The sequence below is a fragment of the Hydra viridissima genome, unplaced genomic scaffold (genome assembly GCF_058129835.1).
Source record: "Hydra viridissima isolate aposymbiotic clone 2 unplaced genomic scaffold, HvirCarnegie_v1 scaffold_5, whole genome shotgun sequence".
NCBI lineage: Eukaryota > Metazoa > Cnidaria > Hydrozoa > Anthoathecata > Hydridae > Hydra > Hydra viridissima.
The window spans coordinates 1,220,238-1,245,771 of NW_028324304.1; the positions used below are offsets into that span (position 1 = coordinate 1,220,238).

The 25,534-nt window shown below is 35.6% G+C and overlaps 2 protein-coding genes across 3 annotated transcripts; both read right to left on the reverse strand.

The window, feature by feature from the left end:
* Positions 1-393: 393 nt before the first annotated feature.
* Positions 394-4,619, reverse strand: LOC149887740 (uncharacterized). The gene is made up of 2 exons (XM_090086816.1): positions 4,002-4,619; positions 394-3,801 (listed from the first exon to the last, which is right to left on the reverse strand). The coding sequence occupies exon 2, from the start codon at positions 2,715-2,717 to the stop codon at positions 1,728-1,730; it is 990 nt and encodes a 329-aa protein (XP_089942942.1). The 5' UTR covers positions 2,718-3,801; positions 4,002-4,619; the 3' UTR covers positions 394-1,727.
* An 8,347-nt stretch (positions 4,620-12,966) lies between these two features.
* LOC149887741 (uncharacterized) lies at positions 12,967-20,119 on the reverse strand. 2 transcript variants are annotated; one of them, XM_090086812.1, is made up of 4 exons: positions 14,109-20,119; positions 13,810-13,875; positions 13,494-13,550; positions 12,967-13,326 (listed from the first exon to the last, which is right to left on the reverse strand). In XM_090086812.1, exons 1-4 carry the CDS (start codon positions 16,897-16,899, stop codon positions 13,016-13,018), a joined length of 3,225 nt encoding a protein of 1,074 aa, XP_089942938.1. In that variant the 5' UTR covers positions 16,900-20,119; the 3' UTR covers positions 12,967-13,015. The 2 variants fall into 2 exon arrangements, with proteins under 2 accessions (XP_089942938.1, XP_089942939.1); XM_090086813.1 differs by having other exon boundaries at positions 13,304-13,550; positions 14,109-16,928; positions 20,047-20,119.
* Positions 20,120-25,534: the final 5,415 nt, after the last annotated feature.

Genomic DNA, 25,534 nt, shown 5'->3' on the forward strand with positions numbered 1-25,534 from the left:
TGGCTGAATATGGCTTGATTGCTCCTCGTAAGGTAGACGCTGTTGTTCTTTCATTATTCTAATTAGAGGAGCAGCGTAGTAATCAGACAACAAGTTTGGATCAACAAACAGACACTTGGGTAAAACCTTTTGCGATGGATCAATTTTTATCCAAATGAAATTTACATTGTTGACGTGTGCAGCTGCGTTTTCTTTACTCTGCATTTTAACTTTGGTTAACCATCTTCTAAAGTCTTCTAAAACGCTCGATGCATTAGAATAGTAAAACAAGAAAGGTACGTTTGAAATATTGTACTGTCTTTTCTCAGTAAAGGACAACTGTTTAGCATTGAGAAGAATGCTTTCCCTCGCAACCATTGGTGCAGTCGATTCTTTTGCTGCAAATACATAAGCGAAAAATTGTGATGCTGTAATAAAGGCTTTTGTGAAAATAGAGATTTATAAAGAAAAACATTAGGATACCTCTGACAGAAAAACCCTTCTTATAATCTTTATTTAACATCTCTTTCATTGGTTGCGACTTTACTGGGGAGCTTTCTTTGTCCCAAACGCAGACCTTTCCTGTTAAAGGTAAAAACTTTGGTTTTTAATGACAAAGAAAAAAGAACATGGCATTAACGTTGATCATAATAAAGGTTACCTGTAGATTTGTTCTCCGAAGTAGACTTTTTTAATTGCTTTAGCAATTTCTCAACATTCTGAGTCATATCATTGGAGAGTCCAGGTTGAGGATTTTCATTTAAAGGCGACAAATCTGAAATTGTTTGTTAAGCAACACAATACGAAAAAGCTGAGGGAGTTTACATTACTTCAGGTTACATTGGTATTTACAAAAAAATGGCAAAAACTTACTCTTGTAGATCTTTTCCGAATCACACTGCTTTAAAAGCCCAAGTCTGTTCTTTAAATTTTCAGTCACGGTACCGGAGAACCCAGGCTGCGGACTATCATTCAAAGGATGTGATTCTGAAACAAAATGTTACACGACCAGATAAGTTTAAAAGCTTTGGTTTTACTCTCAACAATACAAGACGCATTATTTACTTACCAATCACATCACATTGTTTAACGAAAGGTGTTTGTTTCTTTTTTAGAAGACCCAGCTTTTTTGCAAGACTCTTCTGCTTCCGAGTTAAGTTATCTGTATCAAAAGAAATGGAGTTTTACTTCAGGTCTATTCATGAACAAAGTCATGTCTAAAACTGTAAAAAGATTTGTATGAACAAAGTTTAAAAAAAAAATTAAAAATTACCATCGCTATCGTCACTTTCGTCAGCAACTTCTTTTGAGTTATCTTCAATGAATTGCACCGTTTTCACTTTCATATTGCTATACAAGTTTTTAAAACTTTCACTAAAAATCAAGAATACTTGAGTTTTCAACTGGCAATTGTAGCAATCACACTAAGGTTTAACAACTTACCTGTTTCGGTCCAGTCCATGAATACTAACCAAATGGTTGTCTAATCGGTCATAAAAGAGTTTACATATTTCACACATGTAAGGATGATGGATGTCTCTAACAACTCGAGTTAGAAACTTGAACATTCTCACAAAATATGAAACAGTTAAAGCACTGTTTTCTCTTGAGATTTTATGTTTTTCCTGAAGATGTCGAGCCAATCGTGACGATCTAGCTATGCAACCGGCTTTGGGGCACTTGACTCTATAGTTTGGTTTTCCCTCAGGCGTTAGGTGATACACAACCTAAAAAAAATACGTATTACGCTATTCTTTTGAAAACGAAAAAAGCTTATCTTTTATTAGAAGCAAGCAACATACAAACCATACCCGATCTTTGTTGGAAAACACTTTTTTCAAGTTTCTTATTATTTCATCCTGGCGGATCTTGAGTTCACTTAGACATACTTTTTTTTCGTTTTCATTGAGTCCATCTTTAAACTTAATTGAGAATGCTTCAGTCGGAAAGAACTGCAAATCCCCAATCCAGTTTTGATTGAACAGCGTCCTGTTTCTTTGTTGCTCATCCGTTTTTCTTAAAGGAGAAGGCGAACGTGATGATTGAGACAAGGACAAACTAGGAGACCGGGAACGCTTTCTTGAGACCCTGGAAACTTTAGCGCAATGGTGCGTTTGGGTCGGAGAAGAGTAAAGTTTCCGCTTTCTTACAGATTTTGTTGGTGAAGGAGCGGGTGTAAAAAGTTCTGAGGTATTTTTTTGAGTTTGAGTACTATGGGGAGGAGAAGCAGAAGAACTCGAGGAATCTTCACTATCAGAAGGAGAAGATGGTTGTGAAGGATGCTTGCCTGCCGTAGAGAGCTGAGTGTGTTCAGGAGACAAGGCAGTCGAGTCTTTCGCAGAAGTTACAGAGGTAGAAGAACATTGAACAGATTTTTTAGACCTCAAATTTACAGGTAACTTTTTAACGGTAAGAGACGAAACCTCCTTAGCAGACGGCGTATCTGGAATAAAGTCCTCGTCTTTCTCATCCTCCGCACTTTCTTCTTCACTGGAGGATATTAAGTTGTTTTTGTCAACTGTGATTCCTTTCGACTTTTTGAGGGCAATGATCTGTGACGCTAAATAGCGCTTTAACAAAGTAGGATCTTGACACCCTTCCTCAATTTTTGAGCGGTTAAGTCTGTTTAAGTATGAAAAAAGACTTTCATTATGGCAGTTGAGACATCTGCCACGCAGTTGGAAAACGTTACCTAGAGCAGTGCTGGAACATACTTTGCATTTAAACTCTTCAGCCATGTTTTAACTAAAAACGCAAAATAATGTTTGTCCCATATGATGACACTATTTACTTTTACCGACTACATTAAAGTTACATTAAAATTACATTTGCGGTTTTGCTGTTGAAACAACGTTCGTTACCATGCCCGTTCTAGATAAGCACTATTTGGGAAAGTGGTGGCGTATTCCTGAAAAGGAACCATAGGCGAAGTGCAATGCCATAATAAGCCACCGTCGCCTTCCCTGGCCTACCCTACTAGGTGCTGCATGGTAAAAAATCGAAGTTCAACAGCGGTAACTTACATTTTGTTAATATCGTTTTTCTAAAAGATAACCTAAGAACTACTGTTTCTCTTCTCTCGAAGCTCGCGCCTAAAATGGGAAGAAAAGGTATTATATATCGGGAAAACTATTATTATATAAACAAAAAGAAGCCATATTCAAAGGTTTTGTTTAAAAAACAGAAGAAGTTAAAGAAACATTTAACAAAAATCTAAAAAAACGGAAGAAATAGTCGACGAAAAGAAAATGCAGGTGTGCAACCTGTCTCTTACAGATGTGAAAAGAAAAATTTTTTCGAAGATTTTGAAATATAGTGCGATCGAGCTAATCCGCTCAGGGGGTAAAAGACGGGGGGTTGGGAAAAAATTTAAAAACTTGTCGCGTTTGGAAAAAACTATGCCAAACTGGTAAGATAATCATGAAAAACGGTTTAATATAAAGTTTAGGATTGAAAAACATAGAGAGGGGGGTACAAAACGCATCACCAAAGAGCCAAATTTGTAAAAATTAGTAATGGTAAAAACGACAAAGCTAAGACCCAAGCTAAAAAGTGATGACAAGGATACAGATAAGCTATCAATTGGCACCAAACAGGTTGTAAATAAAACGATTTGGGGCCAAAGAACGTCAATCAAATGTTGCACTTTTACGTTCATTTAGTCAACTTTAGGAAGCTCTAAAAGCTTTAAAATTAGGCCTTACTTAATCACTAAAAAAGTAATAATTGTACGCATCAACGACGAATACAAAACGTTGAAACAGAAAACTCAGCCAAATTTAAAGCCAAGATATTTACAGTCAAAACAGGTCACAGGTAACGCTTCGAACTATCACGCTTTTCGTAACGGTATCTGGGGTGATTCAAAAAGGATTAGTGTGATTATTTGAGAACGGTAGCTCTATTTGCAAAGCGAATCTCGTAGATACAAAGGCTAAGACATTCTACACTTGCGCAGAGCTCTTCCGCTTGCAAATATGCTGACAATGAGAAACCAAAAAAAAATTAAAAATCCCAATCACCTCAGATACCGTTTTAGCATTTTTACACAAAACTACCCTTTCTACCTAAAATGCAATCATAGCAAGATGACAATGAAGTCAACTAACTGATAAAAACATAAAATGCACAGCTCCCATCAGTTGAGCATATTCAAAACTGCGAAATAAAACACTAATCCTGCTGAAAACTTGCAACGTCATTATAGGACAGAAAAACGCTTTAATCAAGGTTTTAACAACTAAACTCGCAAGTTCAAACAAAAATGAACAATCGGACACAAGATTTTTCAAAATTTCTATTCCGATAAAAAAAAAATTGACTTTTAGTCCAAAACCACTCATGTCACCCCAGGTGCAAGGCAGAGGGGGGAATTTCGATCGACGATTCCAGCTGAACAAACGCTAAAAGAAGGCAATCAAAGATGGTTTAGAGTAATTCATACAAACGGACACAAAAGGAAACGAGCAACTCCGAAAACTAACAATTCAAACTGCCGCAAATAATTTTTGAAAATCGTCCCCCCGATACCACTTTGCCCCAAAAAGGATTAGGGTCACTGAGCAAGATTTTGACCTGCATTGACATCCATTCCCCAATATGTTTATCAGTACAAATAAATCTTTAAAACAAAAAAAAAATGAACTGAAAAGGACTTATAGTTCAGGAGATACAAATACAGCATATTGATCAGAAATCACACTTTTAAACGACTATGAACGTTCACATATGTACAGTGGTACTAACTTGGATTCTTCGAAAGATAAAAGATAGTCCTAAACCTAATCGGATCTTGGCGGAATTTGATGGTTTAGAGGAATGTTAGACCGAAAAACCACAGCAACGGAGAAAAAACGCCAGAGAAAACGGAGAAAAGGAAATATTGACCTTAGCCCTAACGTACCCCAGATGCCAGTGCCCCTTTTTTCAAACCTGAAATAAAGGACATAAAAGACAAAATTGACAAATATAAATGTAAGGATTAGTGGTTTCATTACATGTATAACCATACCTATTGGTTAAAATCACTTAACCAAATTAGACCATTCATCATTCATCACCCTGATCATCACCCCCGATACAATACCACAGGGTGACGCAACTATAGTTAGGGTTAGGGTTAGGGTTAGGGTTAGGGTTAGGGTTAGGGTTAGGGTTAGTTAGGGTTAGGGTTAGGGTTAGGGTTAGGGTTAGGGTTAGGGTTAGGGTTAGGGTTAGGGTTAGGGTTAGGGTTAGGGTTAGGGTTAGGGTTAGGGTTAGGGTTAGGGTTAGGGTTAGGGTTAGGGTTAGGGTTAGGGTTAGGGTTAGGGTTAGGGTTAGGGTTAGGGTTAGGGTTTAGGGTTAGGGTTAGGGTTAGGGTTAAAGGGCCCACGAGGGGCGTCCTTCAATTGTAAAATGCCTTTAGACGCACGTGTCTAGTCGTCTCGTTGCATCGACCTAGAGGAGTTTTCTGATAGATCTTGCGCTTTGGGCTCAGTTAATCGGTCTGTATCCATTGTAAACACGGTGTCTGCCGTTAGAAAATCGTTAACCAGGCGTTTGTGAGCTTTAACAACCATCCCTTTGAGTTTAAAACGAACGTTTCTTCAAAAGCCACTCGAGATGGAGGTACTCACGGAGGTTTGTTACGGTAACAACCCTGTGGTTTGCCATCTTCTTTCTTTCCACAGCGTCGCAAACGCATCGGCCGGTCTCTTAGGTGACGAAAAAACGTCTGATCTCTCGACTGGAATGCTTAACGTACTAAGATTAGTAGAGTTAGTACTAAGAGTTGCATCTGGCCGCCGTAATTTTCTTCGATGATGTCTTGAAAATTTCGTGACGTCGTTTTCAAACCTCTAGGGTCGATTTTAACCTTCGACCTTAAAGTCGATTTTAGCCTTCGGTGTGGCTCTGTACAACTTTTGCGGTGAAAAAGCTTGCGCGGAGTCTTCAGTTGTATTTAGCCGACAGACGCTGGCAACGCAGAAACAGAATGACTCTTGGGCGGCGCAAACCGAGCGTTCAGCAAATTTCTAGCATTTTACGTCCAAGCGGACAATCTGCACGACAAATAAAGCTAACTTTCTCGTTGCAACAGTTAGTCACTGGATCGTTGGACGAGTGTGTACAGCTGTTTTGCGTCGAAAGCCGACCGGTGGTCGGATGCGACTCTTCTTTTCATTCGAAAATCAGAACCTGGCCATCAGTCGTGTATCACCATCGAATGCTTAATGTAGTGATTTCTCGAAACGACAAAAGCTTGTAAAACAAACAGCTTCGCTGTACTGTTGCCTAATATGTTAACGGATGGCCAGGAACAACCTTGGTCTGTAATGAATGAGTTCGTTTCTCCATTCGAGGCACTAATTACTGCAGTTTTAAAAGTCACCTAAAGTATAAGCTCATCTCTCCATTCAAGAAAAACAAGCATCAGAGTTTCGGAAAGTTTGCATGCACGACACCACCATCGATGATACTTAAACAAACAGAAAATGAATTGCAAAACAGAACCACTGAATTGCAAAACATAACAACGGACAGCTTGTAAAATGCATGGTGATGAGCTTCTTCAATCCAATCAAGGAACCAAGCATCACAGTTTCGGCAATGGTGCATGTGCAAATCAGCAAACTGTGATACTTAATCAAACAACTTCACTGTTTTGCTTAGTTTAAGAACGGATGGCTAAGAACAACCTCGTTAGTGAGTATGAAGTCATCTCTTCATTCAAGGAATTAATAATCAGAGTTTTAGAAGTCTCTTACGTGCGATACTACTATCAACGGTACTTAATCAAACAGCCTCTCAGAATGGCCTAGTTTGAGAACGGAAGGCTAGGAACAACCTTAGTAGTGGGTCATCAGTTCAACTTTTCATTCAAGGAATTAAGCATCTAAAATCTGAAAAATAAAAAGAAGAGCTCTTTGTTAGAAGTTCTTATTTTTATTTTTCCTCAACTTCTATTTCTTTTCTTTTTTTACTTTTTTTTTTTTAATGATAGTTTTTCTTTTTTTTTTATCTATTTTGTTCGTTTAAATTAATACAACAGGCGTTTTAGGTCGTTTCTGTAACATTATTTAACACTTTAAATTGTAATAAATATTTGAACAGAAGAAAATCCCTTTCGTAACGTTAAAATGTCATAAGAACATTTCATCTTTACCAAATACGCTTGTAAAAATAGTTTCACTTTTAAAGTTTGTTGTATATGTCTTTTAATTTAGTGAATCGCAATTTGGATTTTCTTAGGCGCACATCTACTTTAGTTGCTTTTTCTTAAAGAAAGGTCACCAGAGTTTTCTTACACAGCCCCTGCAGCATAATCTTTAACAAAATACTCTTTTGAAAAGTTTTACATTGAAATAAACAAAAGCCATTTGCGTAAGTAGAGATAACTTAGAGAATAAAAAGTGCATAAACGCCTCGCTACTTTGATGAAGAAGAAACGGATGACTAAATGCAACTTTTTAATTTCGTGTGCTATCTCTTTCGATTAAGGTACTTTTTGAATATTTTTTCAAAGAAATGTTAGCGTAGTTTTCCTTTCTTAAATTTAAATCATGTTTAAAGGTAGTTTTTGAGTATTTTTTCAAAGAAAAGTTAGCGTAGTTTTCCTCTTTTAGATCTAGCTTATGTTTAAGGTAGTTTTTGAGTATTTTTTCAAAGAAAAGTTAGCGTAGTTTTCCTCTTTTAGATCTAGCTTATGTTTAAGGTAGTTTTTAAATATTTTTTTAAAAAAAAGTTAGCATAGTTTTCCTCTTTTAGATCTAGCTTATGTTTAAGGTAGTTTTTGAGTATTTTTTCAAAGAAAAGTTAGCGTAGTTTTCCTCTTTTAGATCTAGCTTATGTTTAAGGTAGTTTTTAAATATTTTTTTAAAGAAAAGTTAGCATAGTTTTCCTCTTTTGGATATAGCTTATGTTTAAGGTAGTTTTTAAATATTTTTTTTTAAAGAAAAGTTAGCGTAGTTTTCCTCCTTTAGATCTAGCTTATAATTCAGGTAGTTTTTGAATATTTTTTCAAATAAAAATTAGCAAAGTATAGTTTATTTAGCATGACATCACAAAATACTAAACTCAAAAAGGCAAGATAAAGTATAAGATAAACGTAAAATAAGATATAGATGAAACAAATGTTAGGCTGCATAAAATCAAAAACTGCATTGCCTATCATAAACACAAATGTCTAGTGAGAGCTTTTAAAGTTCGTTCTTTTCGTCTTTTAATTTGGTGAATCGCGATTTGAATTTTCTAAGGCGCACATGTCTTTCAGTTGCTTTTTTCTTAAGGAAAGGTCGCCAGAGTTTTTTTACGCAGCTCCTGCAGCATAATCTTTAACAAAATACTCTTTTGTATATCATTACATAGAAATAAACAAAAACCATATGCGTAAACAGAGATAAATTAGAACGCAAAAGTGCATAAAAAGCCTCGCTACTTTGCTATAGAAGAAGTGGATGACTAGATACAACTTTGTAAATTCGTGCACTACCTCAATGGATTAAGGTATTTTTCGAAAGTTTTTTAAAAGCATAAATAGCGTAGTCTTCCTCTTTTAAATCTAGCTTATGTCTAAGGCAGTTTTTGAATAGATTTTCAAAGAAAGGTTAGCGTACTTTTCCACTTTTAAGTTTAGCTTATGTAGCTTGACAAAACAACACACAAAAAGACAAGATAAAGTATCAGATAAACGTAAAATAAAATATAAATGAAACTAAAGTTAGGCTGCATAAAAAACAAACAACTTAATAATCTACTAGACATGTTTAAGTTGAATTAAGTAAAGTCCTTTGCGCAAATTTGGGTAAATAAGAGAGTAAAAATCCATAAAAAGAAGAAGTGGATGAGTAGATACAATTTTTTAAATTTGTGTGCTATCTCTATTGAATAAGGTAGTTTTCGAGAGTTTTTTCAAAGCAAAATTAGCGTAGTGTTCCTCTTTTAAATCTAGATTATCTCAAAAATAGATTTCGAATAGTTTTTCAAAGAAAGGTTAGCGCAGCTTTCCTCTTTTAACATTAGCTTATGTAGCTTGACATCACAGAACACAAAAAGATAAAATAAAATATAAGACAAACGTAAAATGAAAAATAGATGTAGCTAAAGTTAGGCAGCATAAAAAACCAACAACATAATAATCTACTAGGCATGTTTAAATTGAATTAAATAAAATCCTTTGCGCAAAAATAGGTATGTTAGAGAGTAAAAGCGCATAGAAAGCCTCGCTACTTTGCTGTGAAAGAAGTGGATGACTAGATACAACTTTTTAAAATCCTGTGCTATCTCTATCGATTAAGGTGGTTTTCGAAAGATTTTTCAAAGCAAAAATAGCGTAGTCTTTCTCTTTTAAATCTAGATTATGTCTAAGGTAGTTTTTGAACAGCTTTTCAAAGAAAGGTTAGCGTAGCTTTCCTCTTTTAAGTTTAGCTTATGTAGCTTGACATCACAAAACACAAAATTCAAAAAGACAAAATAAAATATAAGATAAACGTAAAATAAAATATAGATGAAGCTAAAGTTAGACTGCATAAAAAAACAACAACGTAATAACCTACTAGAATCTAATAAAACCCTATGCACAAATGTAGGTATGTTAGAGAGTAAAAGTGCATAAAAAGCCTCGCTACTTTGTTTAAGGTAGTTTTTGAATAGTTTTTCAAAGAAAGCTTAGCGTAGTTTTCCTCTTTAAAGTTTGGCTTATGTAGCTTGACATCACAAAACACAAAACACTAAAAGGAAAGGTAATATAAAAGTTAATCGTAAAATAAAATGTAGGTGAAATAAATGTTAGGCTGCATAAAAGAAAAAAAAAATCGTAACATAATAATCTTCTATATATGTTTGGATTGAATTAAATGAATTCCTTTGCGTAAATATAAGCAAACTAGTGAGAAAAAGTGCATAAAGAGCCTCGCTACTTTGCTGCAGAAGTAGTGGATGACTATATGCAATTTTTTAAAATCGTGTGCTATCTCTATCGATTAAGGTAGTTTTCGAAAGTTTTTTCAAAGTAAAAATAGTGTAGTTTTCCTCTTTTAAATCTAGCTTTTGTCTAGGGTAGTTTATGAATAGATTTTCAAAGAAAGGTTAGCGTAGCATTCCACTTTTAAGTTTAGCTTAAGTTGCTTGGCATCACAAAACTCAAAACTCAAAAAGAAAAGATAAAATATATGATAAACCTAAAACATAATATAGATGAAACTAAAGTTAGGCTGCATAAAAAACCAACAACATAATAATCTACTAGGCATGTTTAAATTGAATTAAATAAAATCCTTTGCGCAAATGTAGGTATGTTAGAGAGTAAAAGTGCATGAAAAGCCTCGCTACTTTGTTGAAGGTAGTTTTTGAATAGTTTTTCAAAGCAAGTTTAGCGTAGTTTTCCTCTTTTATGTTTAGACTATGTAGCTTGACATCACAGAACACAAAGCTCAAAAAGGCAAGATAAAATATAAGTTAATCGTAAAATATAGATGTAACAAAGTTTAGACTGCATAAAAAACCAACAACATAATAATCTACTAGGCATGTTTAAGTTGAATTAAATAATGTCCTTTGCGCAAATATAGGAAAGTTAGAGTAAAAATCCATAAAAAGCCTCGATACTTTGCTGAAGAAGAAGATGACTATATGCAACTTTTTAAAATTGTGAGCTATCTATATCGATTTAGGTCCTTTTTGAGTACTTTTTCAAAGAAAAGTTAGCGCAGTTTTCCCCTTTTAAGATTAGATTATGAAGCTTGACATAACAAAACACAAAACTAACAAAGGCAAGATAAAATATAAGGTAAACGCAATATAATGTATAGATGAAACTAAAGTTAGGCTGCATAAAACAAACGGGTAACAATACTCTTCTATGTATGTTTACATTGAGTTAAATAAAATCCTTTGCGCAAATATAGGTATGTTAGAGAATAAAAGTGCATAAAAAGCCTCAGTACTTTGCTGTAGAAGAAGTGGATGAGTAGATACAATTTTTTAAATTTGTGTGCTGTCTCTATCGAATAAGTTAGTTTTCGAGAGTTTTTTCAAAGCAAAATTAGCGTAGTGTTCCTCTTTTAAATCTAGATTATCTCAAAAATAGATTTCGAATAGTTTTTCAAAGAAAGGTTAGCGCAGCTTTCCTCTTTTAACATTAGCTTATGTAGCTTGACATCACAGAACACAAAAAGATAAAATAAAATATAAGACAAACGTAAAATGAAAAATAGATGTAGCTAAAGTTAGGCTGCATAAAAAACCAACAACATAATAATCTACTAGGCATGTTTAAATTGAATTAAATAAAATCCTTTGCGCAAAAATAGGTATGTTAGAGAGTAAAAGCGCATAAAAAGCCTCGCTACTTTGTTAAAGGTAGTTTTTGAATAGTTTTTCAAAGACAGGTTAGCGTAAATTTCCTCTTTAAAGTTTAGCTTATGTAGCTTGACATCACAAAATATAAAACTCAAAAAGACAAGATAAAATATAAGATAAACGCAAAATAAAATATAGATGAAACTAAAGTTAGGCTGCATACAAAACCAACAACATAATATTCTACTAGTTATGTTTAAATTGAATTAAATAAAATCCTTTACGCAAATATAGGTAAGTTAGAGAGTAAAAGTGCATAAAAAGCTTTACTTTGCTGAAGAAGAAGATGAATAGATGCAACTTTTTAAATTCGTGAGCTATCTCTATCGGTGTAAGGTAGTTTTTGAACAATTTTTCAAAGAAAAGTTAGCCTAGTTTTCTTCTTTTAAGTTTAAATTATGTAGCTTGACATCACAAAATACAAAACTCAAAAAGACAAGATAAAATATAAGATAAACGCAAAATAATAAAATATAGATGAAACTAAAGTTAGGCTGCATACAAAACCAACAACATAATATTCTACTAGAAAAGTTAGCCTAGTTTCATTCTTTTAAGTTTAGATTATGTAGCTTGACATCACAAAACACAAAGAGGCAAGATAAAATACAAGGTAAACGTAAAATAAAATTGAAGTCAAACAAAAGTTAGGTTGCATAAATACAAAAACTGCATTGCCAAAAATAGAATTTGTTGTCTAGAAAGACCTTTTAAACTTTGTTTCTTTCGTTTTTTGACTTAGTGAATCGCGATCTGGTTTTTCTTAGGCGCGCTTGTTTCTTAGTTGTTTTTTTTGTAAAGAAACTTTATTCAGACGTTTTTTTTTACGCAACTCCTTTAACATTATTTTTAACAAAGTATTCTTTTATACGTGTTTACATTGAAATAAAACCCTTTGCGTAAATAGAGATAAATTAGAGAGCAAAAGTACATAAAAAGCCTCGCTACTTTGCAGAAGAAGAATTGGATGGCAAGATTCGTGTGCTTTCTCTTTCGTTTAAGGTACTTCTTGAATATTTTTTCAAAGAAAAGTTAGCGTAGTTTTCCCCTTTTAAGCTTAGCTTACGCAGCTTGACATCACAAAACGCAAAAACCAATAAGGCATGATAAAATACAAGATAAACGTAAAATAAAATAGAAGTGAAACAAAAGTTAGACTGCATAAAAACAAAAAAAAAAAAAAAAAAACATAATATACTTCTATGTATGTTTACATTGAACTAAATAAAATCCTTTGTGTAAATATATGAAAAAATAGAGAGTAAGAGTTCATAAAAAAGCCTCGCTATTTTGCTGAAGAAGAAATGGATGTCTAGATCTTTTAAAATAAGGAACTTTTTGATTTCTTTTTCCGAAAAATGGTTGGAGCAGTTTTCCTTTTTTAAATTTCACTTATGCAGTTTAACATCACAGGAAATATTATTTTGCTTTTTAACAAACTCTTAAAAACATCAGAAGTAATTCTAAATGCAACTCTATTAAAAGTTTTCACAGAATAACAAAACGACTTCTTTTTTTTTTTTTTAAAGATAAAAAAAAGTTTGAACTATCTTTAAATAAGAAATGTGAGAACAGTTTAACAGAACTTCTTGTTTATTATGTCTTTAGCGAAACAGATAAAAATATTTGCAAAAGCATAGATAAAACAAACTACACAAAAGGCCCATCTTTATTGCCAAACTGAACAAACTTATCTAAACTACATAAATGGTTTCACGATATTGCCATATTGAACAAACTTTTCTAAACTACCCTCTTTTTGAATTTTTAGCTTCATGTTTTTAATTTTGTCTTTAATATGGCTTTGGTAGGAGTACTTTTGCAAGACATGAATGAGCTTGTCACTGCTATGATTTGCCAAGATGCCAAGGTAATCTTTGTACGAGCAACTTGAGCTTACATCTGTAAACACGTCTTGCAAGATGTATGCCAACACCAAAGCTGCACATCGTGGAAAACTTCTGGTGTTGAACCATTCGTTGTGGCCAGGGCAAGCATTCAGCTCTTCAACTATTTCATTTAAAATTTTACAAACTCAAGTCATAACACAAAGTGATTAAATCAAATATTCATTTGGTTCTGAAGTAAGACAAGATTTATTCTGTTTTTTTATTTATTTTTTTTTTGTTGACCTTATTGTTTGCACTGATAGCAATAACTGGTTTTTGAAAGATTACCTAAATGGCATTGGCTAACTTCTGCTTTGTTTTCCTTTGTTCTTGGCTGAGTTGATCCTGAAATAAAATAAAACCATGTTCATTTTTCTAATTCATAAAAACCATCAACAGTTTCTAAGTGTTAGAGATGATAACAAGCTGTGCATGATTTCTAACGGTGATGTTTCTAACTTCATCATTAGAAATCGGGTAGACACAACTTTCTAAAAGTGCACTTAGCAATGATGGCTAGTTTTTGTTAACAGTTAACCATCTGAAATTGTGCAAGAAGAGGTTTGTGTTTATATATCTTTGTATAAATTAGGTTTTACATTACCGATGAGTTCTTGAGTGAAAGATGGCATTTCCAACTTGATTTTTTTTCTTCTTGGATCTTTTACTTCTAAAACATAATCAGTTTTAGTATCATTCACTTGTATAAACATTTAAGCAATCACAGAATTAGTCCTGCAACAAATACATACACACTTCTGTGTTGTTTTTTTGTTTTGTTTTGTTTTTTTTACAGCTCTAACAATAACAATAGGGCAAGGAGTTGATTTGGGCATTTTCATTTTTTGAAAGCGTGTTGAGATTTGCATAAAAATCAAAAATCAAAAATCAAAAAGAATTTACCTCTGGATGTAGAGGCAAGACTTTGGCTAAATAGGCTACCAACAGATTGAACAGCATAAGGTGAGAGCTGCTTTGCAAGAACAGTACCAGCCTGTTGGACAGGAACAGCTGAAACTGGATCAGATGAAAGAAACAAACTGGGTTTGGCCAATGTTTGCTGAAAAGCAACAAGGCTAGGAGTCAGAGGAACAGAAAAGACCTCTTTTGAAGGACAGAAAGCGACTTGCTGAGAAGGAGAAGCAGAAACAGGTTTGGCAACCACTTGCTCATTAAAGTAAACTGGAGAAAGATTTGCATGGTGTTCAATAAAATCCGGTTCATCAGGAAATAATGTTAATGCAAGAGGAGAACAAGCTGTGCCAACAGGAACAGCTAGAGTCTGATCTACATCCATACAAACAGCTTGTTCGTTAGGAACTAGTTGTGCAAGAGCAGGGGATAGTTCAAGAACTGGACCAGCGATTGTTTGTTCAGATGGAACAGACGAAACAGGAGTTGAGGTAGGTTCACACAAGAAATCTACGGCATGGTCGTTGCTATCCTCTAAAGGAACATTGTTTTCTACAGCTGGAGAAAACGGAACCACTGTGGTACAGCTGAAAGTAGCAGCACATTCTTCAGAGTCAGAACCGGAGTCTAAATCTTCCTCAAAGATGTCCTCAACCTCATGAAAACCGTACTCCTCTGCATTAGTTTGGAGCCAGTCCATCACATCCTTCTCCTTCTTTGGTGGTCTCTCAGACTTTTCAACAGTCAAAGACTCTATGACTCCGAAGGACTGTCCGATGCCCAGGGCAAAGCGCAACTCCTCTGCAGCGTTCCACTGGGACACATAAAAGCTATCCATTGTGTTCCTGCTGTGCTTCATGTAGAGTGTAGCGAACCGCTCGCGATCTTCTTTGCTGTTGTTGGCAAAGTAAGTGGCTATCGAACCGCGAATGCAAGTGGGAGTAAGACGCTTCATGGGAATGTTTACTTGGCTTTTTCTGAAGCAGGACGTCAGGCAAGAGGAGATAGCAGAGGAACCCATCTGGTAAACAGGCACTCTAGTTGCACCGAGTGTCACACATTCGTCTTTGTTGGGTCTCATCGATGGAAAAAGGGGCCTGTAGCAGTCGCTCAACTCCAAAACAGTCTTGGTGTCTGCAGCCATGTAGTGAGAGTCGTTGACAAGAAGGTCTCTGTATCTCAGCAAATAAATATCGATCAACACTTTCAAGTCGTTCGGCACTAGAATGTTTTTGGCTCCGTACTTGTATGCTGTTTTGTAGCGCTCTTGCACAATGCAATATCCACACTCACTCTTCTCAGCAGCCATGTAGTCTCTAATGTTTAAAAGAGCAATGTTAGATTTTCTTAAACTGTTAATTACAGTGACAGAGAGCAGAAGATGGTTTCGTAGAGACACAGCATTGTCTCTAGTCGGTGTAAGAGACGGCTTTCTAATCGATTCCACTAACTGTCTTACGTATGCAGACTTGCCATATTCGTTCAGCAAACTGACATTGATGATGTTGATGCATTTTTTGCTTTTCACAAGGCTCCTCCTCAAAGAACGAAAGGGCCTCAGCACTGTTTGTAACTCCTCCACCTTGCAGCGCAAACGTCGGATGGCCTCATGAGAAAGTCCGAAATAGACATTCCTGGCTTCACTGAAACGAAACAGGAGACAAAGGTAGACAAGGCGGTTGTACAACGTGTGACAAGACATGGCTTTTGTTTGGTCAAGTTCACTCAGCTTGGAATTGAGCTGAATGTTTTTAAAGTGCATGGAAAAGTATCTATCCTCCAAAACGTTGGAATTGGTGAGAGCGTTCGGGTGCAGCGTCAGCGTGCTGTCACAACATGTCAATATTTCAACAACTGCATTTTTGTAGATCTTTGCTTGTGACAAAGTGTTGTTGTTGGCTACCACAAGCCACTTTTCAAAATCTCTGAAGAGCTCATCTGCTGACTGGTAATAAAAGTGAAAAGCATCTTTGTCCAGCTGAAACAAGAGTCTCTTATCTTCTGTCAAGACGGAGGAGTTGGAAACCAAGTGCTTTAAGGAATTAAAATCAGAGTCTAGGACGGATTCGGTGTTCAGCTCTTTGTTTTCTACAGAGGTGCAGTGGTTTGCAGAAGGAGCCTCGGACGAACCAGCAACTGATGAGGGCAAGCTTAAAAGAGGATCAGAGGAAAGAACCGGAGAAGAAAAAGAGGAGGAAGGCCCAGGAGCAGAGGATGCAGAGCCTGATGCAGACGCTTGTTCAGCTACTGGCTTAATACCAAAGAAGGCAGGTCGAATAAATTGAGGGACATAGAGCTTGTCGTTGTCGTATCGCTTTGCCTCTGCAATCTTTTGTTTGATCGTCTTGGAATCGTAGAAATGAGTCTCTTTCAAGTGTATGTCCAGTCGGTCGTAATACTTCCAACATTGCAAACAGGGGTAAGGTTTTGGACAGCCGGACTTGCGTTCGAGACGAGCATGCTGAAACTTCCTGACCATTGCAGAGTAAAAGATGGAAGCTTCATCCAAAGTCCAAGAATGATCTTTTTTAGTCAAGTGTCTTTTAATGCTTGTGGAGGAATGTTTGCACAAAGGCATCGGACAGCTAACAGCGTACCTCTTCTTGGTACCATAGAAAGGTACAACCCTGTTTACGGAGCCACACGCTGCAACTAATGCGGCCCTGACTTTGTTTTTGAGCTTTAAGTCTCTCTGTTCTTGTGACTGCCTTCTTTTCTTCTTTTTCGCTTTAGAGTTCGGAGAAGGGGCAACAACAGTGTTGTTTTCTTGTGAAGAAGACATGTTCAGGTGTTTGTTTGCAACGGTTTATGCTAAAAAAAAGAAGACAGTTAGTGAGAGTGTTTTTCTTCTGCCTGCATCCTGGAATCCTGGAATGTTTACAACTGCAGGGAAGAGCTGTGTTTTTTCGAATCCTCTGCAAAAGAGAAAAAAGAAAGAAAAGAGAGCAACAAGAAGAAACAAAGTTTCCACTAGCAAATGAAAAAGAATGAGAGCAACTAGCATTACATGCATGGTGGCAGCAGTGATTGCTATTATGAGAAGGAGAGTGAGAAAAAAAAAAAAAAAAGAAAAGAAACAAATAAATAAAGAGATGGAGTTTGAGAGGATCTCGCAACCATATGACTCAAAGAAAGAAACTGTGTTGAAAAAAGGCAAGAGAGGGCAAATAGAACTTGCTAACAAGGACAAATGACAGACATAACTACAACAGTAACAACTCTCATTGCAAGCATAATAACAACAGCATCAGCATCACTGACTCAGAGAGTGTTGACATAACAAAAAAGAAAACAAAAGTACAAGCCAAGTGGGGGAACATTAACAAACACTCATTGCAACTATAACAACAACAACAACAGCAACAGCATCACTGACTCAGAGGGTATTGATAAAAAAAACAAGCAAAACAAAAACAAACAAAAAAACAAATAAAAAAACAAAACAAGCAAATTGGGTGAACAGTAACAACTCTCATTGCAAGCATAATAACAACAACAGCATCAGCATCACTGACTCAGAGAGTGTTGACAAAATAAAATAGACAATAAGCAAGCAAAGTGGGTGAACAGTAACAACTCTCACTGCAAGCATAATAACAACAACAGCATCAGCATCAGCATCACTGACTCAGAGAGTGTTGATAAAATAAAACAGATTATAAACAAACAAAGTGGGTGAACAGTAACAGCTCTCATTGAAAGCATAATAACAACAACAGCATCAGCAACAGCATCACTAACTCAGAGGATATATAAAAAAACAAACAAACAAACAAACAAAACAAAAACAAAAAAAAACAAGCAAAGTGGCTGAACAGTAACAGCTATCATTGCAAGTAAAATAACAACAACAGCATCAGCAACATCATCACTGATTCAGAGAGTGGTGATAAAATAAAACAGATTAAAAAACAAGCAAAGTGGCTAAACAGTAACAACTATAAATACAAGTAAAATGACAAAAGCAGCAACAGCATCACTAACTCGCAGGGTGTTGATAAAAAAAAAAGCAACAAACAAACAAAGCAAGCAAAGTGGGTGAACATTAACACTCATTGCAACTATAATAACACCAACAGCAACAGCATCAGTGACTCAAAGGGTGTTGATAAACAAAAACAAAGGCACAAACAAAACAAGCAGAGTGGGTGAACATTAACAACACTTATTGCAAGCATAATAACAACAACAGCATCAGCATCACTGACTCAGAGAGTGTTGATAAAATAAAATAGATTATAAACATGCCAAGTTTGTGAACATTAACAAACACTCATTGCAACTATAACAACGACTACAGCAACAGCATCACTTACTCAGAGAGTGTTGAGAACAAAAACAACAAAAAAGAACAAAAACAAAACAAAACAGAAAACAGAAGTACAAGCCAAGTGGGGGAACATTAACAAACACTCATTGCAACTATAACAACAACAACAGCAACAGCATCACTTACTCAGAGGATATTGATAAAAAAAACAAACAAACAAACAAACAAAACAAGCAAAGTGGCTGAACAGTAACAGCTATCATTGCAAGTAAAATAACAACAACAGCATCAGCAACATCATCACTGACTCAGAGTGTGGTGATAAAATAAAACAGATTAAAAAACAAGCAAAGTGGCTGAACAGTAACAACTATAAATACAAGTAAAATGACAAAAGCAGCAACAGCATCACTAACTCGCAGGGTGTTGATAAAAAAAAAAGCAACAAACAAATAAAGCAAGCAAAGTGGGTGAACATTAACACTCATTGCAACTATAATAACACCAACAGCAACAGCATCAGTGACTCAAAGGGTGTTGATAAACAAAAACAAAAGCACAAACAAAACAAGCAAAGTGGGTGAACATTAACAACACTTATTGCAAGCACAGTAACAACAACAGCATCAGCATCACTGACTCAGAGAGTGTTGATAAAACAAAATAGATTATAAACAAGCCAAGTTGGTGAACATTAACAAACACTCATTGCAACTGTAATAAGAACAACAGCAACAGCATCACTGACACAAAGGGTGTTGATAAACAAAAACAAAAACACAAGCAAAGTGGGTGAACATTAACAACACTCATTGCAACTATAACAACAACAACAGCAACAGCATCACTGGCTCAAAGGGTGTTGATAAAATAAAGAAATAAAAACAAAACAAGCAAAGTGGGTGAACAGTAACAACTCCCATTGCAAGCATAATAACGACAACAGCAACAGCAACACCATCACTGACTCAGAGAGTGTTGATAAAATAAAATAGATTATAAACAAGCCAAGTGGGGGAACATTAACAAACACTCATTGCAACTGTAACAACAACAACAGCAACAGCATCACTTACTCAGAGAGTGTTTATAAATAAAACAAAAAACAAAAACAAGAAACAAAAATACAAGCCAAGTGGGTGATTACTAACAGCGCTAACAGCAGCAACAACAGTGTCTTTAGAAACAACAAACAAGTACAACAGCAACAACTGCTTTTACAGAGTATAACAATAACAACAACATGGCACTAACAACAACAAAAGGGTTGGAATAAAAACCTGTAGGCAAAAGGAGAGCTGCATTCAGACAAGATCGATTACAAAGAGGCTCTTCTTTAGGACAGAGGAGAAACTGCTTTTGAAGGACAGAGGGACTTTTGTTGTTGTTGTTGTTGTTGTTGTTGTTGTGCAGAAACCAACAAACTTTTATTGAACCGAATATAACCGAATATAACCGAAAGTCTTGTTTGCTTCTGTTTTGTGCCATCAAGAAGGGAAAACAAAACATCACAAAACAAACGAAGCAAACGAAACAAACAAACAAACAAACGAACGAAACAAACAAAAAAAAAAAAAAAATTAAAAAAATTAACAAACAAACAAACAAACAAACAAGCAAACAAACAAAAACAAATAAGAATAACAGAAAACGCAGTACCGAAACCTCGCCATTTTTTATCCTTCCTCAAGCTTTCTCTGGGCGCCAAAGACCGAGAAAGTTGAGCAAACGTGACGTTGAGGGGGGGGGAGGGGGGTACTTAAGGACAGCAGACCGACCAATGGCACGCTTAGGAGAGACCCACGTGAATGCTACATTTTCTTTCTATGTACGCTGAATCCGCTCAAAGTCTGGAATTTCCAGCATTCACGTGTCATCACTCCAGCCACCAGATTGGCCCACACTTTGCACACTTTCAAGACTAGAAACTCACTTGTGCTCAATTTGAGCAAAAAAAAAAAAAAACTAAGTCTCGCATGGCGACAACTTTTCCAAAAGCAAACAAAGGCAAACGAAGGCAAACGAAGAAAAAACAAAAACAAATAAACAAAAACAAAACCGAAAAGGGAGAGAGAGAGAGCAAGTCGACTCATTTCTTTCGACTGCCTTAAACGAGAAGTCTAAAACGTTTAAAAGTTGAAAACTAAGTTTTTTAAATGAGCTGCACCGAAAAAACTTTACGACAGTTTAGCTGGTTAAAAACGCAGAGGAAAATATTTTATAAAATTTAAGCGTTCTAAAGATGTCCATTTTTGTTTTTGTTTTTTTTATTTCGGTTTGTTTCTGGGTTTGTTTTTTTTTTTAAATTCTAGCGATCGAGCATATTTGAACGGTTTCATCAACCTGTTGGCGCACGTGCTCGAGAGCTTGAACTTTGATTGCTTTTGTTGTTGAGAATTGAGAATGTCCGAGCAGGTTTTTTTATCGATTTCATCGCTTGTGGCGAGGCAAAAATCAAAACGCTTTTTGGACGAAAGAAAAGAGATTAAAAGGAAAAAAGAGAAGAAAAAAAAAACAAAAAAATAGGTTATGTGTTATGAACATTTATTTTCTCACGCGATGACGTCTAGTTTTGTTAGAGTAATTAAAATATGGTATCAAGTTTGTAATTTCTATCTTATTTTTAGTTACGGATAATTGCCAATTATGTCACGTTTAGTATACACAACGCTGTTTTCTTAATAGCAATATGATACAAACAAGTTATAAAAAAAAAAGCGTTCGCTCGATCTTCCTTAGTCAGTTGAACAAAAAGAAATTTTCACAACATATGATTGATTTGGTTGTCCTAGCAAGCTGTTTTAGCAAACGGCTAGAGGTTGCAACTGTTGTTCATTGAAAACGAAAAATCTAGCGTCAGCAACAAATTTTTGAATACATAATGTACGCAAAAGTGGCACTAACAAATGAAAATGTAAAAAAACTGTTTACCTTGATGCCAGACTCGCAGAGATGTTGTCGCTCGTTGCTATCGACTGCGAACAGCTTTGTTGTTTTTCGAAGTGCCTCTTCATTCTACTTATAGCCGAAGTTTTGGCTTCGAAAAAAAATACGAACGTCGTTAAGCTCAACGAGCTGCTTTAATTGTTGTTCGTGCGAAAACGAAATGCTTAAAACGGATAAAAGTGTTGGCGTAATTACACTTTTTGACCGCGATGCAGTTTGTCAACTCTAGCGTACTTTTTTGGCTCGTGGAGCAAAAGCCTCATGATAATAGCAAAGGCTTAAAATGTCTTAACATGTCAGCAAAGGCTTAATATGCTTAATAAACTGTGGTTAAGTTTTTGCGGTGCAGTTCATTTACAACTTAATTTGCAACTTGCTGGCACAAGCAAACGTTTATGACTTCTCGTTTAAGACAGTTGAGCGAAATCAGTCGACTCACTCATTCTCCCTTTTCTGTTTTGTTTTTGTTTTGTTTTTTTGTTTTTGTTTTTGTTTTTGTTTGTTTTTTTTTTTTCTTTGTTTGTCTTTTGTTTAAAATGTAAAAAACTCGAAAGGAAAGTTGTTGCTTTGTTTGCTTATTGAAAGTTTTCGCCAGTTGCAAGACTTAGTTTTGTTTTTGTTTACTTATTAAAATATCGAGGAAAATATTTGAGGACATCGCATTCTAATGGTGCCTTTATAACAACATCTAACGATTTAACGTTTAATGTTGTGCTCAAAAAAAAAAATTCCTTTTATATCTCTCAATGGTCTCCAACGATAAAACTGCCGACCAATCGCAACGATTAAACAGCCAACCAATGGCAGCTCAATGGTCTCCAAACAAGAGACTGCCGACCAATGGCAGCTCAGTGGTCTGAGAAGTGAGATCATTCGATTTCCTTTTATTATCTCCAGTTTGAACTAGTGCTTGGCTTGTGGTGCAGAAACTAAAACTTCCCGTTTTTGTATTTTGTTTTGAATTTCTTTGCTTTGAGCTTTTTAATCGATCGATAGCTTTAGGAGAAAAGAAGAAACCCCTCTGACGAAGTCTTGGCTTTTTTAAAAACGCTCAAATTTTGGCAAACAAATCTCATACAAAACGCTACTTTGATGTCAAGCTTTCGTTACTCCCTACTCCCTTCTAGCGGAGGGCGGCAAAAAGGTGTTGCATCCTAGAGCTAAAAGTGAGGAGGGAAGCAAGTTTTTTTTTCGTTTTGTTTGCTTTTTTATGTTTTTTGTTTTTTTGAGGGGGGAGAGTTAGAGGGTAAGGGGGTTAGGATTAGAGGGGGTTGGGGTTACGGTTTGGAAACCTGGGGACGAGGATATCAAGCAGGAGTTTAGTGTTAAGGTTAAAGGGCCCACGAGGGGCGTCCTTCAATTGTAAAATGCCTTTAGACGCACGTGTCTAGTCGTCTCGTTGCATCGACCTAGAGGAGTTTTCTGATAGATCTTGCGCTTTGGGCTCAGTTAATCGGTCTGTATCCATTGTAAACACGGTGTCTGCCGTTAGAAAATCGTTAACCAGGCGTTTGTGAGCTTTAACAACCATCCCTTTGAGTTTAAAACGAACGTTTCTTCAAAAGCCACTCGAGATGGAGGTACTCACGGAGGTTTGTTACGGTAACAACCCTGTGGTTTGCCATCTTCTTTCTTTCCACAGCGTCGCAAACGCATCGGCCGGTCTCTTAGGTGACGAAAAAACGTCTGATCTCTCGACTGGAATGCTTAACGTACTAAGATTAGTAGAGTTAGTACTAAGAGTTGCATCTGGCCGCCGTAATTTTCTTCGATGATGTCTTGAAAATTTCGTGACGTCGTTTTCAAACCTCTAGGGTCGATTTTAACCTTCGACCTTAAAGTCGATTTTAGCCTTCGGTGTGGCTCTGTACAACTTTTGCGGTGAAAAAGCTTGCGCGGAGTCTTCAGTTGTATTTAGCCGACAGACGCTGGCAACGCAGAAACAGAATGACTCTTGGGCGGCGCAAACCGAGCGTTCAGCAAATTTCTAGCATTTTACGTCCAAGCGGACAATCTGCACGACAAATAAAGCTAACTTTCTCGTTGCAACAGTTAGTCACTGGATCGTTGGACGAGTGTGTACAGCTGTTTTGCGTCGAAAGCCGACCGGTGGTCGGATGCGACTCTTCTTTTCATTCGAAAATCAGAACCTGGCCATCAGTCGTGTATCACCATCGAATGCTTAATGTAGTGATTTCTCGAAACGACAAAAGCTTGTAAAACAAACAGCTTCGCTGTACTGTTGCCTAATATGTTAACGGATGGCCAGGAACAACCTTGGTCTGTAATGAATGAGTTCGTTTCTCCATTCGAGGCACTAATTACTGCAGTTTTAAAAGTCACCTAAAGTATAAGCTCATCTCTCCATTCAAGAAAAACAAGCATCAGAGTTTCGGAAAGTTTGCATGCACGACACCACCATCGATGATACTTAAACAAACAGAAAATGAATTGCAAAACAGAACCACTGAATTGCAAAACATAACAACGGACAGCTTGTAAAATGCATGGTGATGAGCTTCTTCAATCCAATCAAGGAACCAAGCATCACAGTTTCGGCAATGGTGCATGTGCAAATCAGCAAACTGTGATACTTAATCAAACAACTTCACTGTTTTGCTTAGTTTAAGAACGGATGGCTAAGAACAACCTCGTTAGTGAGTATGAAGTCATCTCTTCATTCAAGGAATTAATAATCAGAGTTTTAGAAGTCTCTTACGTGCGATACTACTATCAACGGTACTTAATCAAACAGCCTCTCAGAATGGCCTAGTTTGAGAACGGAAGGCTAGGAACAACCTTAGTAGTGGGTCATCAGTTCAACTTTTCATTCAAGGAATTAAGCATCTAAAATCTGAAAAATAAAAAGAAGAGCTCTTTGTTAGAAGTTCTTATTTTTATTTTTCCTCAACTTCTATTTCTTTTCTTTTTTTACTTTTTTTTTTTTAATGATAGTTTTTCTTTTTTTTTTATCTATTTTGTTCGTTTAAATTAATACAACAGGCGTTTTAGGTCGTTTCTGTAACATTATTTAACACTTTAAATTGTAATAAATATTTGAACAGAAGAAAATCCCTTTCGTAACGTTAAAATGTCATAAGAACATTTCATCTTTACCAAATACGCTTGTAAAAATAGTTTCACTTTTAAAGTTTGTTGTATATGTCTTTTAATTTAGTGAATCGCAATTTGGATTTTCTTAGGCGCACATCTACTTTAGTTGCTTTTTCTTAAAGAAAGGTCACCAGAGTTTTCTTACACAGCCCCTGCAGCATAATCTTTAACAAAATACTCTTTTGAAAAGTTTTACATTGAAATAAACAAAAGCCATTTGCGTAAGTAGAGATAACTTAGAGAATAAAAAGTGCATAAACGCCTCGCTACTTTGATGAAGAAGAAACGGATGACTAAATGCAACTTTTTAATTTCGTGTGCTATCTCTTTCGATTAAGGTACTTTTTGAATATTTTTTCAAAGAAATGTTAGCGTAGTTTTCCTTTCTTAAATTTAAATCATGTTTAAAGGTAGTTTTTGAGTATTTTTTCAAAGAAAAGTTAGCGTAGTTTTCCTCTTTTAGATCTAGCTTATGTTTAAGGTAGTTTTTGAGTATTTTTTCAAAGAAAAGTTAGCGTAGTTTTCCTCTTTTAGATCTAGCTTATGTTTAAGGTAGTTTTTAAATATTTTTTTAAAAAAAAGTTAGCATAGTTTTCCTCTTTTAGATCTAGCTTATGTTTAAGGTAGTTTTTGAGTATTTTTTCAAAGAAAAGTTAGCGTAGTTTTCCTCTTTTAGATCTAGCTTATGTTTAAGGTAGTTTTTAAATATTTTTTTAAAGAAAAGTTAGCATAGTTTTCCTCTTTTGGATATAGCTTATGTTTAAGGTAGTTTTTAAATATTTTTTTTTAAAGAAAAGTTAGCGTAGTTTTCCTCCTTTAGATCTAGCTTATAATTCAGGTAGTTTTTGAATATTTTTTCAAATAAAAATTAGCAAAGTATAGTTTATTTAGCATGACATCACAAAATACTAAACTCAAAAAGGCAAGATAAAGTATAAGATAAACGTAAAATAAGATATAGATGAAACAAATGTTAGGCTGCATAAAATCAAAAACTGCATTGCCTATCATAAACACAAATGTCTAGTGAGAGCTTTTAAAGTTCGTTCTTTTCGTCTTTTAATTTGGTGAATCGCGATTTGAATTT